At 51.3% G+C, this 18,411-nt stretch overlaps 1 protein-coding gene across 1 annotated transcript in view; it reads right to left on the reverse strand.

Moving 5' to 3' along the window:
* The window catches only part of LOC135916407 (cubilin-like), an 82,236-nt gene that overhangs the window by 34,343 nt on the left and 29,482 nt on the right, over positions 1-18,411 (reverse strand). Inside the window, exon 6 of the mRNA XM_065449757.1 lies at positions 5,333-5,495. Coding sequence (XP_065305829.1) covers positions 5,333-5,495 — 163 coding nt within the window. The remainder of the gene's footprint in view (positions 1-5,332; positions 5,496-18,411) is intronic.

The raw sequence follows: 18,411 nt of genomic DNA on the forward strand, positions 1-18,411 counted from the left end.
CCCCAGATGGTCGAAATTTCCGGAGTCCCCCACTACGGCGTGCGTCATAATCAGAAAGTGGTTTTGGCACGTAAAACCCCGTAATTTAATTTTTTCTCTCTCGCACAGGTTTCACATGTATGATGCATGTGTTCTGTGTTTTTTTCTATTCCGCATCGACTTGAACGCTGGAAAAGAAAGTTGCTCTTCTCGTCATATCGGAATAAACGGCTGATGACGGCGCGTTCTTTGGCGACAGGCGCGAGCGGCTGCTGACGAAGCGCTTGTTCGGAGCGCCGTCACCAGTCGCTGCCGGTAATGTCAGAGGCGAGCAAAGGTTGAAGCCCTTTCTCGTAAAGGGCCGTTTATAGTCCGACGTAACGCACGCGCGCGCGCGCGCGCGCTCACGCTACGTCACGTCGGCGAAAACGACACCTCTATAGTCGGGCGCACCGGCGCAGCTAACGTAACCGGCGGTGTCCAACGCGCCCCGACGGGCCCGGCGCCGATTTGGCTCCGGAGCCATTCGCGCGTCGAAGTCGGCGGAACTCTCGCACCACAATGCATTGCGCGCGAAGAAAAAGGCGCCAACACAACACCACAGACGGCTTTTGCGGACGGCGCGCGACTTGGGGAACCTTCTGCGCATGCTCTGAAGATAGCAGCCTACGGCGCGCGCGTTGAAGTATAGAGGGGATGGCATCTCGGCTGGCGCAGCGCAACCGACGCAGCGTGACTGACCGCGAACGACGCTCGCCCGCGCGCCGATAACGTCGGACTATAAACGGGCCATAAGGGCAAGATATAGTCCGGCGTAACGCGCGCGCGCGGCCACGCGCGTCGCGGTTAAGCGACGTCGGTGAAAAACGCGCACTCTACAGTCCGGCGTCACGGCGTGGCCGGCGTGCGCCGGTGCGCTTGGCGAGCTAAACGCCGCCGGCGCGGAGATAGAGCGTGTTCTATTTCACGCGGCTGCCGCTAGACCAGAATGCACTGCGCGCTGCAGCGGCAGCGAGCAGAAGGCAGAATGGCGGCCTGCGGTGCGCGTACTGACAGTGCGGCTGTGGTTTTTTGAACATTCGTGTGGGATGACAGCGCGAGTGAGGACGCCTGCTTGAAGCGATTTGCAACCTTCCATGTGTATACGATGTGAAACGCATGGACCACCGCGACACAGAGCGCAAGAACAACGCGTGGGAAGCTATACGAAAGCAGTGTGGTCTCGCCACAGGTAAGCTGCATTTCGCAGCTCCTGTACTAGCTGGTGGTAGTCGCCGAGTTGAGGGCGCTTGTCGAATAGCTTTCGCATGTACGTACATGGTCCGCTTCCGTTTTTGACGTAGCCGAAGTACTAGCAATATGAGTGCGATGTTCTGGCTGTCAGGCACGGCGGCCGCATTACGATGGGGGCGAAATGCGAAAAACACCCGTGTGCTTAGATTTAGGTACACGTTAAAGAAGCCCAGGTCAGAACGAAAGTGGTTTTCGCACGTAAAACCTTATGTTTTTTTTTTCTGGCTGTCAGGACAAGTTAACGCCATCCCGCAAAAGTTTTCATTTTAGCGCACAAACAGCGCGCGGAACGAGAAGCGCGCGCGCTACCCGAACGACGCGCATGCGCCATGTAAACAGCTGTTCGCCGCGGCGAAGTTGCGCTCCCGGACGCACAGATGGCGCCAGCCTCGAGCTGCGCGCGCACGCCGAACTCTAGAGGAAGCAAATTTCTTGCACCCCTGGCGTGGCTAGCGCAGCGTATCCGACTTCGCCTGCCGCGGCCTGGCGCGCCGAGAACGCCGGACTATATCTTGGCCTTTAAAGGCCAAGATATAGTCCGGCGTTCTCGGCGCGCCAGGCCGCGGCAGGCGAAGTCGGATACGCTGCGCTAGCGACGCCAGGGGTGCAAGAAATTTGCTTCCTCTAGAGTTCGGCGTGCACGCGCAGCTCGAGGCTAGCGCCATCTGTGCATCCGGGAGCGCAACTTCACCGCCGCGGCGAACAGCTGTGTACATGGCGCATGCGCGTCGTTCGGGTAGCGCGCGCGCTTCTCGTTCCGCGCGTTGTTTGTGCGCTAAAACGAAAACTTTTGCGGGATGGCGTTAACTTGTCCTGACAGCCAGAAAAAAAACATAAGGTTTTACGTGCGAAAACCACTTTCTTTCTGACCTGGGCTTCTTTAACGTGTACCTAAATCTAAGCACACGGGTGTTTTTCGCATTTCGCACCCATCGAAATGCGGCCGCCGTGCCTGACAGCCAGAACATCGCACTCATATTGCTAGTACTTCGGCTACGTCAAAAACGGAAGCGGACCATGTATGTACATGCGAAAACTATTCGACAAGCGCCCTCAACTCGGCGACTACCACCAGCTAGTACAGGAGCTGCGAAATGCAGCTTACCTGTGGCGAGACCATGGCACACTGCTTTCGTATAGCTTCCCACGCGTTGTTCTTGCGCTCTGTGTCGCGGTGGTCCATGCGTTTCACATCGTATACACATGGAAGGTTGCATATCGCTTCAAGCAGGCGTCCTCACTCGCGCTGTCATCCCACACGGATGTTGAAAAAACCACAGCCGCACTGTCAGTACGCGCACCGCAGGCCGCCATTCTGCCTTCTGCTCGCTGCCGCTGCAGCGCGCAGTGCATTCTGGTCTAGCGGCAGCCGCGTGAAATAGAACACGCTCTATTTCCGCGCCGGCGGCGTTGTGCTCGCCAAGCGCGCCTGGGCACGCCGGCTACGCCGTGACGCCGGACTGTAGAGTGCGCGCTTTTCACCGACGTCGCTTAACCGCGACGCGCGTGGCCGCGCGCGCGCGTTACGCCGGACTATATCTTGCCCTTAAATGAAGGGAAGGCGTGGCGCTGGCGATGTTTTTACAAATCACTCATGAGGGCGCTGTAACCGCGGCGCATTCAGGCGCACGGAGCGCGCTGTCACGTGGCATTTTTAAACTCCGCGGGCTTTCGTTTTTCCCGAAGAAAAACAGCCACGCTAAGTCTATCTCGTTGGAAGTACCTGGGTTGGGCAATATTTGCGAAGCTCCACAACTTGCCTATTTACGCCTGAACGTCTCAAGCTATATTTAAAAAGTTAATTGATTCATCTCGCCACTGTAAGCTTAGATAAACGCTAACATCCACGCAATTTCTGTTCTGAAGAATGCATAGCTTGTTTCGAAATCTTAGTCCAAGTTAGCTGGGACACCCTGTATATGAGAAGTTGATTAATTAACCAAGGGTAATTATCTAATTATGCGGAATGAAAAAAACAATAATTTGAGCATCTCCAAGCGATGGCAAAACAACATTACTTTGATTCTGTCCAGCTACGTGGCATTCGCATATTTTTAAACTCTGGCTAATGTTAGCTGGGACACCCTGTATATACTGACGACACACAAACCATGATCGGAAATGAGCGCACCGCACGAGCACATGAAACGTTCCGCTAAGGCGAGTAGGTTAGCGACCACTAAGCGAATTAAATTTTTAGCCCACAAATTCATGCAATTATTACGTATGTTCTGTATCAGCCAGTCGGCCTGATAAGATTGTACCATGAATTATGTGTGCCTGACCGGCATGCAGCGTTATCTGTAAAAGTACGCTGCTGCCTCGAATAAAGGGCTTTTTGCGTATAGCTGCCACAGAAGTCTGTCTGCTGCTTAGAACAGAACAACGTAGGATGGTGATAAGGCTGCAGCCGATAATTCAGCATCCTTACACATCTGGTACACCGGGAACACGAGCTCGGGCTGCTGGTTACTGCAGCATTCTTTCCCATTTACGCCCGGTCAAGCCGGAGCAAAGAAGGGCGTCTTGAGACATATGTTACAACTTTTTTCATGTGACAACAAATTTTCTTCAACTGTGAGGCTTTTCTTTCCAGGAACCCATATGGGTTTCCTTTGTGGCAATTGCTACGAACGAGTGGATGTCTGATTTTTCCTTTATTAAGAATTCGTCAATGTTGCCCGCTATGTGCTTGCATATTAGGAATCCTACTCCGTATTGCTTCTTATCGCGGTGACCTCTACAGCAGAGGACATGGCCGTATAGTGAACTCTGTATAAGCCTCACCAGTTCTTCTAATCTCACTAATGCCAATAATATCCCAAACAATGTCTGATAGATCCTCAAAGCGCCCTGCTAAGCTAGCCTCACTCGACAGAGTTCGGCTGTTAAAGGTTGCCAGGGTCAGTTTCCATCGGCGGCCTCTCCGGGTCCACAGGTTCTTAGCCCCCTCTGCTGCGTTACAGGTCTGACCGCCGCCTTGGTAAGGTGCTCCGCAGCTGCTGGGAACTGAGGGCACGTGGTTAATTTTAGGAATCATGAGGGAAGGAGTGGCCGAATACTGCACCAGGGAGGCCAATTCTTGTTCTGGTGAGGGATTGTCTCTGTTTAATCTTAGTGAGCCTTCCTAATTTGGTTCTAGCTGGATTAGTTAAGCCGCACTCGCTCTCGGCATCTTTTTCCGGTGTCAGGCGCCACTAAAACAGAAACAGGCGCTATTTTGAGGATTCCTACTAATTGAACGTGCTTTCAGCAGTCACTATAACTGCAACAGCGCGATATCCAATGTGTGTTTTAAGATAAAATGAATAACATGCTATTTGATTACATTTGGTGACTATTCTTCTAATTGTGGGAAATATTCTCTAGGATGTGCGCCGCTGCAATGAATGCGTTGTCGAAAAATAAAGCAAGGGAAAAGAACAGAAACCTTTATTTCATTCTGGATCCACATTCCCAAAATTTATCTTGCGCAAGCACCATCTGCCATTTATAGTCGTCGTGCCTATCGTCTTGTTATCGCACCGATCTCTTTCATGAGTGATGGTGGTCAGAACACGAGCAAACGAGAAAACACTCTTAGGCAAGATAATTTTCGTAAATGCGGCTCCTGTATAATGACCTTTTAAGAAAGGCCACAAAAAGCGCGTACGCTAGAATTGTTCTCGTAGGAGAAAAATGCAGCCAGTCCTGATGCTGGACACAGTACTAGCGAAGGCTAACGCCCTGAGGCAATGAGCACTTACAAACGATCCTAGCTTGGCAAATTCGGAACCTGGGCCAGAATTCACAAGGCTTTTCGCTTTATCTTAGCTGAAACGTTTGGCATACTTATAACGTAACATATATATGTGCACGTAATGCTGCCGGCTATGTACGCCAGGCTAACCCCGCCTGCTTCAACATCATCGCCACCACCACCACGTAATGCTTTTATGCACGTATGTGTTCTTCCAAAGTATGATTTTGGGAGCTCAAATCTTTCTCAGTAATTCACAAATCTTTACAGCAGCATAAAAACAATAGTGCGTAAAATATTGGATACTGATTGCGGACTCACGCGTGGCCCTCATCTGGTAAGCAGCCTCGACAGCGTCTCGACGTAGAGCGTGTAGTCGCAACTGGAGGGTCATAATGCGGCGGGTAGATGTGATCACCACCGGGGAGTCCAGCCGGCACACGTCGTCCAAAAGCGTGCGACGCTCACCCTCGCCTTCGAAAATCTGCGACCGAATGGAAAAAAAAATGTAAGCTGTATCAGGACAAAGCCACAGTAGAATACGTGAAATGTAGTGTGCGTGCTGATGAGGGTGTATGGGCAGCAGGGTACAGATATGACGCAACCAAATGCACAAGCAATATTTATACACGCATTACAAAGCGTACAGTAAAACGCGATACTCGGACAGTACGGCGGCCGGTGATTCTTGCGCCACCGGTGAGCGCTGGGGGATCGCCGAGGGGGCCCAGTTGCGTCACGATGCATCGAAATGACCTTCCTTTTCGCGTGACAAAAAAGTGCATCAGCTTAACGTCCCAAGCGTTCAACGGTGGCGCCAAACGTGCCGGCCATCATGCTGTCTGAGTATCGCGTTTCAATCGCTAAGCGCTGTACAAGCTTAACTTATGGTACAGCTGGTGAAGGTCCCACGGTCTAACCTCGCAATCGTATAAGTATGCACAGAGTTGCGCATAAAGGACACGGACACAAGCCTTATGCGCAACTCTGCACATACTTATGGCACACCAACAGGCCCAAATAGATAACTCACAGTCGTGCTCGCTCCCTATCCGCAGGGGGCCCGCCGTGTTCAAAGGTGGTGGGTGGTGTTAGGATTGGGGGTTCAATCCCATCGCTCGTGATCAGTTGTCAAGATTGGAGTCCGGCATGAATTAGAAGGTAGCTGGCCCATGCCGTGGTCCAACTTATCCACGCTGATACCGTTGATGAAGGGAAGGACTGCTTCGCATCGAGAACGAAAAATATGGGTTCATTTACAGTATTTATATCAGTCTAACATGACTGTTTGAGAAATTACATCAGTCTAACACGACGGCTTGAGAGAGAGTGTGCTGAGCAGCCGAACAACAGTGGTTTTTAAACACTCGGTCCTCTCCCGATACAAGGTAACGCGAACGTTCGTTTAGTCATGTTAAACAGGCCGCCTCTCTCTGGGGCGGGTTACACACACACACGCACACACGCATACACACAGGTGCGATGGTCCGGAGCCGACGTCAGAGGGGCTTCGTACAACTCGGAGCCGTTCCGGGTAGCGCGTTGTCTTGCGTCTTGGTCGGTGCGTGGGAAGAAGCCTGCGTCAGCGTTCCCGCGTCAACTCCCCCACCCGTAGCAGATCAGGCCGGCGTTGTGCTGTTGCGCACAAAGCCTGCTTCGTCGAACTCTTCAGTCACAACGGCGAAGAGGCTAGAGCGCAACGGTGACGGTTTCAGCACAAAGCCTGCTTGGTCGAACGCATCCTAGCTGAAGCGACAGAGAGTGGAGGATGCGCGTATTGTTCATGACACAAAGTCGACTTAGTCACGCCGTGGGTAGAGGTTGGCGGCGATGCTCCCGGGATGTTGCCTCCACAGTCGCAACTGGTTGCCAAAAGTTGCACTGCAGCTGGCCGTTCTTAACAGTGAGGAATGGCATCCTTCTGCTTCGTGTGAAGTGATTTTTTAAAGAGAAATGGAAGAGACAAGTGCAGTGCCGTAACTGTCTCTCACAGGAGGACACCTCAACAGCACTGCACGGGGAAGGGGTATGGGGAGAAAAAGATGGAGATAGTGACCGGAAGTAAAAAGGAGAGAGAGACCGGAATAGCAAAAAAAAACGACAATGTAGCTAAGCGTTTGCGGGGCCTACAGCCGCGCTCTGAGGTGTGTTGCTTCACAGAATTCCATCAATGCCGAAAATGCACTCTTGGTGATGGAACTGTGAGCATTGGGGAAGAGTAGGCACTGCAGGGTGGTGGATGGCAAGCCACATCGGCAGTAGGAGGCGTACAGAGCCTCCCTCTCGCTCCCAAAGGCCGTGCAGTGACGTAGAAGATGCTCCCCGAGATCATTCCCGCCATTTCTTGGTGTCGAACGCGGGGCGCCATATCCGAGCAACCTACTACGGCAGAAGGAGCTCGCTCGGATTGACGAACGTACTGCCGAGCTGCGCCTCTCGGAACGCCGAGCGAGAGGCTAAATTTAGTTCCGATTGCACCATGTGTGGAGCGACAACGGCGCCATCTGTGCGCGTGACCCATTCATAATGGAATAACAACTTCTTTCCGTTACACAAAGATACCAAAGTAAGGTGCAAGGGTAGTTACGGTTGCAAATATATAAGCGATGGTAGTATTGTGTGTTTTTGTTGCATGCAGATTTAACAAGCAACCCCCTATGCTGAGCGAACTGAAAGTGTGCTAAACATTTCCTGAATGTACGTGTTCATTGAATAATTGTTTTCGTTGTATTTGTAATAAATACTCATTTTTATATGTTAGTATTTTTAAGTAAATTTCTTTATTACTGTATTGCGCTAGTCTACATTTGCCCACATCTGGCCTGTTCAAGCGCTGCCATGTACGTGGGCCGTCGGGCACTTTCAAGTGGTCTGCAACCGCTCTTCGCCTGAGGGACCCCGAACTGCTGTTCTAAAATGGAGAAATGATTGAAATGGTTGAAAATAAGCGGATTAATTGATTAACTGAAGGCCTTTCTCTACCAAACGCAAACTCTCCTTCGATGCACACGCATAATATACTTAAGAGTCACCGAAAAATAAATACACCATTGGCGAGTCTATTTCGGAGGTTACCCGCCGTGGTTGCTCAGTGGCTATGGTGTTGGGCTGCTGAGCACGAGGTCGCGGGATCAAATCCCGGCCACGGCGGCCGCATTTCCGTGGGGGCGAAATGCAAAAACACCCGTGTGCTTAGATTTAGGTGCACGTTAAAGAACGCCAGGTGGTGGAAAGTTCCGGTGTCCTCCACTACGGCATGCCTCATAATCAGAAAACGGTTTTGGGGTTTTGGCACGTAAAACCATATTATTTAATTTTATTTCGGAGGTTACGCGGTCATGGGCTGATCGGCAAAAATGAAAACCAAAGACAGAGCAAGGTCACGCATGACTGATCGCGAGACGTCATACACGAAGCATCGGCTTCGATCACGCGTATGCAATGACAAAAGGATATTGACACGTGTGCTTGTTTATCTTTATCGGGTGACCACGTTTCGCCGCCTAACAAGTGTTATCGCACAGCGCAGGACGCGCCTGCATATACCGGAAGTTTCTCGAACGTTATCGATGGTTCTATCCGCTGTCTGTTGTCACCGAACCTTGTGTAATCTGATTTCATGTATGCGCGACGCTAATGCTGTAGAACTTTCTGGAGTGAGTGAGTGAGTGAAAAACTTTATCAGCTCTAGATTCGCTGGTCTTCTGCGGTCTTCAGATGGAATCGTCCATCTTCTAACACAACGGTCGGTTGCCCTTAGTCCAGGGCTCCGCTGGATGCTGCTGCCAGTTGTGCTCGCCGAATCAGACCTTCTTGGTCGACCTGGCGATCGCTGGAGAGCACTCCCTCCTATGAAGACGCCCGGGCCTCCACCACTTCAGTGGCAGAGGTAATTGGCACAATCGGGTATTCATAATACCCTGGAAGAAATTGCAGAAGCACAAGAAATGGCACAGATTATTAGGCTCTCTGGCACCAGGGCGGGCAGACGACTCCTAAGAGAGAAGGGCGTCCCCCCGGGCACTGTCGAAGACGCCTACCAGGGCCTTCCGAAGAAACAGAAAGATAACATCATCATATCGCCCGCCCCGCGCAATATACATCCCCAGCGCAACGTAGAAATATCAAGAAGGAAGGCCAGCGCGGTGGCGCTCCTACGCTGCGCGACAGAATTCCCTGGCGGCAGCTGCTTCGTTGATGCGGCCCAGTATGGCAACATCAACAACTTCCCGGTAGTGTGGATCAACCGCAGGGGTTCGACCGTTAACGCCGCTTCGGTACGAAGCACGTCGTCGCGTGCGGTCGAGCAAGTGGCCATTGCCTTGGCCCTCCTGGACGACAAACTTGCCAATATCTTCAGTGACTCCAGGGCAGCCATCCGCGCCTTCAGCGTTGGCGCCGGGTGTAAGGAAGCCTGTAGCATCCTCGACGGCAAAAGCATCGCCATCCACACTCTCACGTGGTTCCCCGCTCACATGGGATCATTCATGGGAAGCCCCACAAACCTCAACGAGCTGGCCCACTCCAATGCGCGAGGTCTCGCTTTCCGCGACCATGGAGAACTCCAACGCCGGCCCGCAGTGGTGGAGAACAGAGATCAACCGATCACATACAATGAAATTACGCAGCACTTCTATCTCGGCAGTAGAGACTTTCCCTTTCCACACAAGAAGTTAAATAGAGCACAGGCATTGACCATCAGATTATTGCAAACAGGCTCGTAGCCAAGCCCGGCTTTATTCCACAAGCTTTATCCCGACACCTAGGCCACTAGTTCTTGCAGGCACTGCAATGATTTAGCTAGCCTAGACCATATGCTCTGGCGTTGCCCCTTGTTACGAGGCACAGGACAAATCAACGAGGACAAGTGGCTCTCTGCTATCAAGAGCCCGGATGCCGGGGCGCAACTATGGGCTGTCCAGAGGGCCCTCGATACGGCGGTCGGGCATGGCCTGACTGTCTCAACGTGGGAGCGGCCCGCAGCACGCTGAGTTGCGTACCTCAGGACCTTCATTACAGTTCTGCATCCATCCATCCATCCATCCATCATGAGGGCGGGAAAGCAACTCCGCTTCTCTTGCACGGCACACAGCCTCCGAGATTGGCGCGCACCCGCGCGCGCAGATCTAGGAGGCCGTGCTCTTTCGCCCCTCCGCTTCTCTCCTTTCCCCTTACCCTCTCTCGCAACTCCCTTACTTTCGACTGTCTCCGCGAGCGCCCGCCGGCCAGGAGCCAGCTTAGCCCGCTGCATGAAGTTTCATGTTTCGTTATCTGCTGTTATCGGGAAGCGTAAGCTGCCATGCGTTGACCGGCGTGGGCAATTTCGTCAAGTTTCGTGGTCCTCGATAGCTGTGTGCTTGTGCTCCGCGATGTTTCACCCATTTCACGACTTGCACCGCTCGTGCATTGTGCAGTGGTGCACGAATACCTCAAAAACAAGCCCTGCAAGTTTCTTCCGGGTGCCTGAAGACAACAGGTGACCGTGCAGACCTAAGGACATAAGACGCATGCACCCGAACACGGTCCTGTGCATGTGTGTTCCACGAGTCTCCGGACGTCGTTGCGCCTTGACTGTGCTACACTTCCCTCTCACCATTAGAGAAAGCTGACAACTAGATGTTCATCCACACTGTCGCCTGGTCTATGACTTGTCCTTTTGTGCCAAGTCTGATCCTGCAACTTCGGTAACTCGCCCAGCTTTCCATTCCGCTCTCAGTGCTTTTTCTGTGTGTTACCATTCTACAAAACGTACTAACAGTTGAAAAATTACTGTTCGTGTTTATGTAGTATCTCAATAACTACCTATGGCGAAACGGCGCGAACAACCTTCATGTGTAGGCATGATACGCTTTTTTTTCTGGAACTAATGAGCATTGCAACTGTCCTATATGCAGATTTTTGCAGTTCGTACGTATTACACAAAGGAGTGCCCAGTAGGTATGACTTAGTGCCTTAACTGATGTAATTTTAGTGCTAAGCATTGCATTGGGGGTGAAAAAGAAGTGTTGGCTTATTTCCGGCTCATATCTCTCATGTCACAGCCGTCTTACCCATCACGCGTAGCTATAGCTATCCTTTCAATGACACTAAACGGAAAGGCAATGACTTGCAACATCTGCTTCTCCATCTGCATCTGCAACACCTTTGATTGAAGAATAGGCCTTTTTGCGAATGTTTTGTATGTGCTGCTGCAAACGTTGACTACCTTCTTCTCCCCCTTGCCACCGTTACTCAAGTTGTGGCCAAGTGCAAAATAATGTGATAACGTGTATTTCCGTTTTTAGTACAATGTTATTTTTGTTCTGCCATGTCTCTCATTTTGTTCAGTTGTACTGAACATGTCATGCTTTTCATATACTTTTGTAAAGGTTTACAAGTTCTTGTTTTTTTTTGTTCTTGGTATGGTTCTCAATAAAACATTCCTATCATTTTATTCTATTTTTTAGGTATTTTGCGTGTCATTGTTTTTGCCGTTACCAGTGAATTTTCCCGTTCTTTAGGTGTCATGACTATGTCATACACGTGCCCAGTCTTGAGCAATATCTCGGTGAGTATATCAGAAGATCTCAGTGCATATATCTGAAGCTCTTCTACACTTTGGTCTTTAGGGGATTGTATAAAAATCTTTTATGTGTGTGTACATGAAACGTGGTGCGGCGATGGCGTAGATGTAGAGCATCAGTCTCGCGTCCAAGAGGACGGTGGCTCAAATCCCGGTGTCGCGCAATTTTCCACCGGATTAAAAAGAGAAAATCCGCGTGTGGATAAAATTGCATAAACAGGCCTCGAGTGCGGCCTGATCCCGGTGACGAGAACCGGTAACGCACTCCCTCACCAGAGCAGGATTGGCCACTCTGGTGCTGTACTTGGCCACAACCTACTATATGAATACAGCAATCAAACCCCGGCACTCACTCTCCAGCAGCTGCGAAGCAACTGACCACGGCGGCGGTCAGACCTGTGACGCAGCAGAGGGTGCTAAGAATCTCGGTATCCGGACAGGCCGCCATTGGAATGTGAACCTGGCAACGTTTAACGCTAGAACGTTATCTAGTGAGGCGAGTCTTGCAGTGCTATTGGAGGAATTGGCGGGCATTTAATGGGATATAATAGGGCTCAGTGAGGTTATGAGGAGAAATTAAGCATATACAGTGCTAAAAAGCGGGCACATTCTGTGCTACCGGGGCTTAGCGGAGAGACGAGAACTAGGTGTCGGATTCCTGATTAATAAGGATATAGCTGGTAAACTACAGGAACTCTACAGCATTAACGAGAGGGTGGCAGGTCTTCTCGTGAGACCTAAAAAGAGGTGCAAATTGAAGGCCGTACAGATCTACGCGCCAACATCCAGTCATGATGACCAGCAAGTCGAAAGCTTCTATGAAGACGTGGAATCGGCGATGGGTAAAGTCAAAACAAAATACACCATACTGATGGGCGACTTCAATGCCAGGGTGGGCAAGAAGCAGGCTGGAGACAAGTCAGTGGGGGAATATGGCATAGGTTATAGGAATAGCAGGGGAGAGTTGTTAGTAGAGTTTGCAGAACGGAATAATTTGCGGATAATGAACACCTTCTTCCGCAAGCGGGATAACCGAAAGTGGACGTGGAGGCGCCCGAATGGCGAGACTACAAATGAAATAGACTTCATACTCTGTGCTAACCCTGGCATCATACAAGATGTGGACGTGCTCGGCAAGGTGCGCTGTAGTGGTAAGATCCCGAATTAGCCTAAACTTGAGGGAATGGAAGAAACTGGTACATAAGAAGACAATAAGTTAACGGTAAAGGGAAAATAGAGGAATCCCGGATCGAGCTACAGAACATGTATCCAGGAAGAGGACTTTCCTGAAGAGGCTTTCAGGAAGAGGACCTTAGTGTTGAGACTGAAATAATCAGAAGAATAAGAATGGACTGGGGTGCGTTTGGCAGGCATTCTCAGATCATCAACAGCAGGTTGCCATTATTCCTCAAGAGAAAATTGTATAACAGCTATGTCTTACCAGTACTCACGCACGGGGCAGAAACCTGGAGGCTTACGAAGAGGGTTCTACTTAAATTGAGGACGACGCAATGAGCTATGGAAAGAAGAATGATGGGTGTAACGTTAAGGGATAAGAAAAGAGCAGATTGGGTGAGGGAACAAACGCGAGTTCAAGACATCTTAGTTGAAATCAAGAAAAAGAAATGGGCATGGGCAGGGCATGTATTGAGGAGGGAAGATAACCGATGGTCATTAAGGGTTACGGACTGCATTTTAAGAGAAGGGAAGCGTAGTAAGGGGCGGCAGAAAGTTAGACGGGTGGATGAGATTAAGAAGTTTGCAGGGACAACATGGTCACAATTAGCACACGATCGGGATAGTTGGAGAAGTATGGGAGAGGCCTCTTCCCTGCAGTGGGCGTAGCCAGGATGATGATGATGATGATGATGATGATGATGATGAAATAAAACGGCCTTCGCGATTTCTTGAGTTTTATTTTTGTTATTTCTCTGTCTGAACTTTTGTGTTGTTTAGTATCATGTACCTATCATGCATTTTTCACTTTTGTTCATTTTCTGAGCGTGTATCGTACTAAGTTTAGCGAAAATATTTGTTTTCGGAAACGGAAGTCAATAAAACGAGGCCCAACGATCTGTTGTGTTAGAAGTGGAATTTATATATATATTCTGGCATATGCTGGCATACTGAAAATATGGACACAACTGCGTGCCTGCTAACGCATAAAGAACCCACGGCGCACCACGCGCCATTTCACAAATAATGCTTGGGGTAGCGCGCGCGCACGATAAAAAAAGATACGCGCCGCGGACAAGCAAAAAAAAGTACAAGTGAATGTGCGCGGGGCATGGAGAATCCTAGGGTGGAGTGGGGAGCGGAGCGGTTCGTCATAATAAAAATAAAAAACAGCGGTAGGGTGAGGAGGCGTCGCCCGGTTGCTGTTCCTGCTGCCACGACAACGTAAACAATCGTGTGCGCCACCATTTTGCCAAAGTACCACCCTCCTGCTGGTGCCGTAACCGAAGGTGATCTTGGCACTAGCGTCGAAAGAGCGTCTGCTTAAAAAGAGCCAATGGCAGCCATGCGAAGATTCACCCCTGCGACGCGGGCACCAGTGGTTACTCTGAAACCTTCGATGACTGATCTACAAAAGCCGAGGCGCTTGACCCGCTGATGAGATTTTGACGATCGCCGACTGTGTTCGCCGCTATCGTGGTGCCTTAAGTGTAGCCTGTTGTTGTGGGCTCAGGTTAGCCTAATGAAGGTTAGTTTCGTCATTCACAGTATTGCTACTGTGTTCTTTACCATCACTACTACGTGACATCTGATGGAGGTGCTTTGCGTTCATGTACCGGACGCCCCCCACAAAGCCGTGACCCAAGCCCGAACGCAGAAGACAGCACCAACGTCGCCAAGGACCAACAAGGTAGCTGCAGGTTGCAAGGACTGCCCGCGGAGCGCGAACTTTTGCCTGAGAAGATCAAAAGATCGTCGCTTAGTCAAACTCAATGGCAGCCCCAGCGTCCCCCATCGAGCTGCAACAGCCCAGGGAGCCACCGCTCTTCCATGAATCATCGACTGAAGATCCAGAAATTTGGCTGGAGACTTACGAAAGAATCGCTACATTCAACAGCCGGAACTCTGACGACAAGCTGCGGCTTGTATACTTCGCCTTAGAAGTCGCCGCCAGAACGCGGTTTGAGAAACGAGAATCGACCCTGACAACATGGAACCTGTTATGCAATGGCTTCTTGCAGATCTTTACGAGTGTCGTGTGCAAGGAAAAGGCCGAAGCTCAGCTAGAAGCCCGAGTGCAACTTCCCAACGAGAACATCGCGATCTTCAAGGAGGCGATGACTCACCTGTTCAGACACGCCGACCCTGACATGCCAGAAGTGAAAGAAGTTCGCTTCTTGATGAGGGGTATCAAGCAAGAGCTCATCGCCGGATCGATGCGCAACCCGCCCAAGACAGTTGCTGAATTTGCTTTCGAGGCTACAACCATCGAGAAAACACTCGAAATTATGAACAGGCAGTTCAGCCGACGCACGCTCTTAACGAACTACGCCGAACTTTAGAACTTTACCTAGTAGGCACCGACGACCTGCGCGAGACCATCAGAGTGGTCGTGCGAGAGGAGCTTCAGAGGATTTCCCCAAGATCGCAGCCTCAAGTAGAACCCATTGCTGACGTCGTCCAAGCGGAGATCCAGCAGTCACTTGGAGTCCCCGAATCGCCGCCGCCACCCCGCCCGCCTGCCGGCCAGCGAAGCGCACCGAGCAAGACAGACATCTGGCGCGCCCCCGACCACCACCCGCTCTGCTACCGCTGCAGAGAAGCCGGCCATTTGTACTGCCGATGCCCATACCGCCACTTGGGACTACCAGGGTTAGGGTCAACGCGCCGCGTCCACAGCTTGGGGAGCGCGCGCATGTCATCGCAGACTACCTCGCCGCCACTCAGTGGAGTTCTTGACGACCATCCCGTTCGCTCTCACCATGCCGCGACCTCTCGCCGCAACGCCGACCATACACTGGCCCAGCCCGGGGCCGGTCTGCAAGCTCACACGCGGAAAACTAAAAGCAGCAACCGATGGATGTGCGGTGGCTGTCCGTCGAACTGACGAAGAACCTCCGCCACCGACGAAGACGTCAAAAAGTCCATGTCGGCGATATATGAACGAGACGGCGCCATCCCGACGAAGCCTAGAAGCAAAGAATACGCCGACAAAAGAATACCTGACGACGCGACGTTCCAGCCACCCGTCAACGCGACGCAGTCGTGATGCGACGCCAAGACCTAACTGCAACGCAAGACAAAGAACCACCGACCTCGACATACTTCTCGACGGCCCCGCAGTCACCGTCTTAGTGGACACAGTAGCCGACTACTCCGTCATGACTGGCCCATCGCCGCGCAGTTGAAGAAAGTTAAAACTTCATGGGAATACCTTCAAATACGGACAGCTGGAGGACACTTGATAACATCTACTGAAATCTACACGGCCAGAACTACCGTTAATGACCGCAGCTACCCTTCCACCTTTGTTATCCTCCAACAGTGTTCTCGGCATGGACTTCCTGAACAAACATGGCGCAGTCATCGACCTGAACTCGAAGTCAATAACGCTATCCGAAGATCAAGCAATATCGCCGGAGAGCTCTCGTAGTCACCATGCCTTGTGTGTGCTTGAAAATCAAGTGAACAGCCCGCCCCGCTCTAGCATTGTCATTTCCGTTGGCACCGAAACACCTGTCCACATAGAAGGCGTCATCGAGGGTGACCAACATCTACTGCTCGACCGAGAAATTTGCGTCGCCGGAAGGATCGCTCGACTGCACGGAAGAAAAATGAAAGTTTTGCTGACGAACTTCAGTCAGGAGTCCAAGCATATCAACAAGGGCGCGACGATCGCATACATTGAGGAAATTCTGGAAGCCAGCAATGCGTTTGTCCTCTGGGATTCTGCGGCATCTGCCTCGACGACCATAGTTCTCGAATCAGACTTTGACATAAATCCAGGTCGCCCCGTCAGTGACCAGTAACAGCTCAAATGTCTTCTCCAACGGCACAAAGACTGTTTTTCAACGTCATCGAGGATTCGACAAACACCAATTGCAAATCATCGCATAATACCCGAAGAGTGTGCTCGACCACTCCGTCAGAGCCCATACCGAGTTTCAACGCGAGAACGTGATGCTATAAGGCCACGAGTCGACGAAATGCTGCGCGACGACATCATCCAGCCGTCGAAAAGCCCGTGGGCATCTCCTGTAGTCTTGGTAAAGAAAAAAACGGAACCCCGCGTTTCTGCGTCGATTATCGTCGATTGAAAAAGACTACGAAGAAAGACATATACCCCCTTCCACAGATAGACGACGCATCGGATCGGCTCTGCAACGTTAAATACTTCTCGCCGGTGGATCTCAAGACTGGCTACTGGCAAATAGAAGTCGACGAGCGGGATCGCGAAATGACTGCCTTCATCACGCCAGACAGCCTCTATGAGTTTAACGTCATGCCATTCGAACTGCGCTCGGCGCCTGCATTATTCCAGCGCGTCATGGGCACGGTGCTAGAAGGGTTGAAGTGGCAGACTTGTCTGGTTTACTTGGATGGCGTCGTCCTCTTCGCCGGAAATTTCGGTAACCTTAGGCGGCTTGCGATAGCGCTAGAGGCCATCAAGTCATCAGGGCTCACTCTGAAACCGGGAAAGTGTCACTTCACATGCCATGAGCTTCTGTTCCTTGGCCACGTCACCACCAAATCTGGAGTCCGCCCCGACTGCCAGAAGACAGCTGCCATTGCAAAGTTCCCGCAGCCCATCGACAAGAAGGCAGTGCGTACATTCCTTGGCATGTGTGCCTTACTACAGGCGCTTTGTCAAGGAATTTTCACGCATCGCTGCGCCGCTGACCCATATAATTAAATGCGATGTCGAGTTCAAGTGGGAAACGCCGCAGATCGACGCATTTCAGAACTCAAACGACGCATGCAGTCGCCACCGGTATTTGCGCACTTCGTCGAAGACGCCGACACGGAAATCCACACTGACACCAGATAGCCTAGGCCTCGGTGCCGTCCTATTCCAGAGGAAAGATGGACTTGAACGGGCGATAGCTTACGCTAGCCGGTCACTATCAAAATCTGAAGGCAATTATTCTACAACCGAAAAGAATGCCTCGCCATCATATGGGCTATATACAGCAATATTTCGTCCTTACCTATATGATAGACCATTCAAAGTCGTAAGCGATCATCCCGCCTTGTATTGGCCAGCGACATTAAAGGACCTTTCAGGACGCCTGGCATGGTGGAGCCTTGGATTGCAAGAATTTGACATCACGGTAATTTACAAGTCCGCACGAAAACACTCTTATGCCGACTGCCTGTCCAGCACTCCCGTGGACCCGCCACCCAAAGATGACCAAGACGACGACGCCTTTTTAGCAACAATAAGCACAGACGACTTTGTCGAGCAGCAGCGAGCGGACCCCGGGCTAAGAAAGAAGCCTTGCTGAGTACTTGGAAGGCAAGACGGACTTTGTCCCGAGTATATTTAGGCGCGGATTGTCTGCGTTCTTCTTGCAAAATGATGTCCTGGTCAAGAAATTTTCCCCAACCCATGCAAACTACCTCCTCATTGTGCCTGCAGCACTCCGGTCAGAAGTCGTGCACGCCCTGCACGACGATCAGACAGCCGGGCACCTCGGGTTTTCTCGTACCCTCGCTAGGATACAAGAGAAGTACTATTAGCCGCGCCAGACCGGCGACGTCACCCGTTACGTCAAGATTGCCGTGGCTGCCAACGACGCAAAACAGCGCCAATGAAGCTAGCGGGATTACTATAGCCGATCGAGTCACCTTGCCGACCATTTCAGCAGATCGGGATGAATTT

This window comes from Dermacentor albipictus, chromosome 1 (genome assembly GCF_038994185.2).
Source record: "Dermacentor albipictus isolate Rhodes 1998 colony chromosome 1, USDA_Dalb.pri_finalv2, whole genome shotgun sequence".
In the NCBI taxonomy this organism is placed as follows: domain Eukaryota; kingdom Metazoa; phylum Arthropoda; class Arachnida; order Ixodida; family Ixodidae; genus Dermacentor; species Dermacentor albipictus.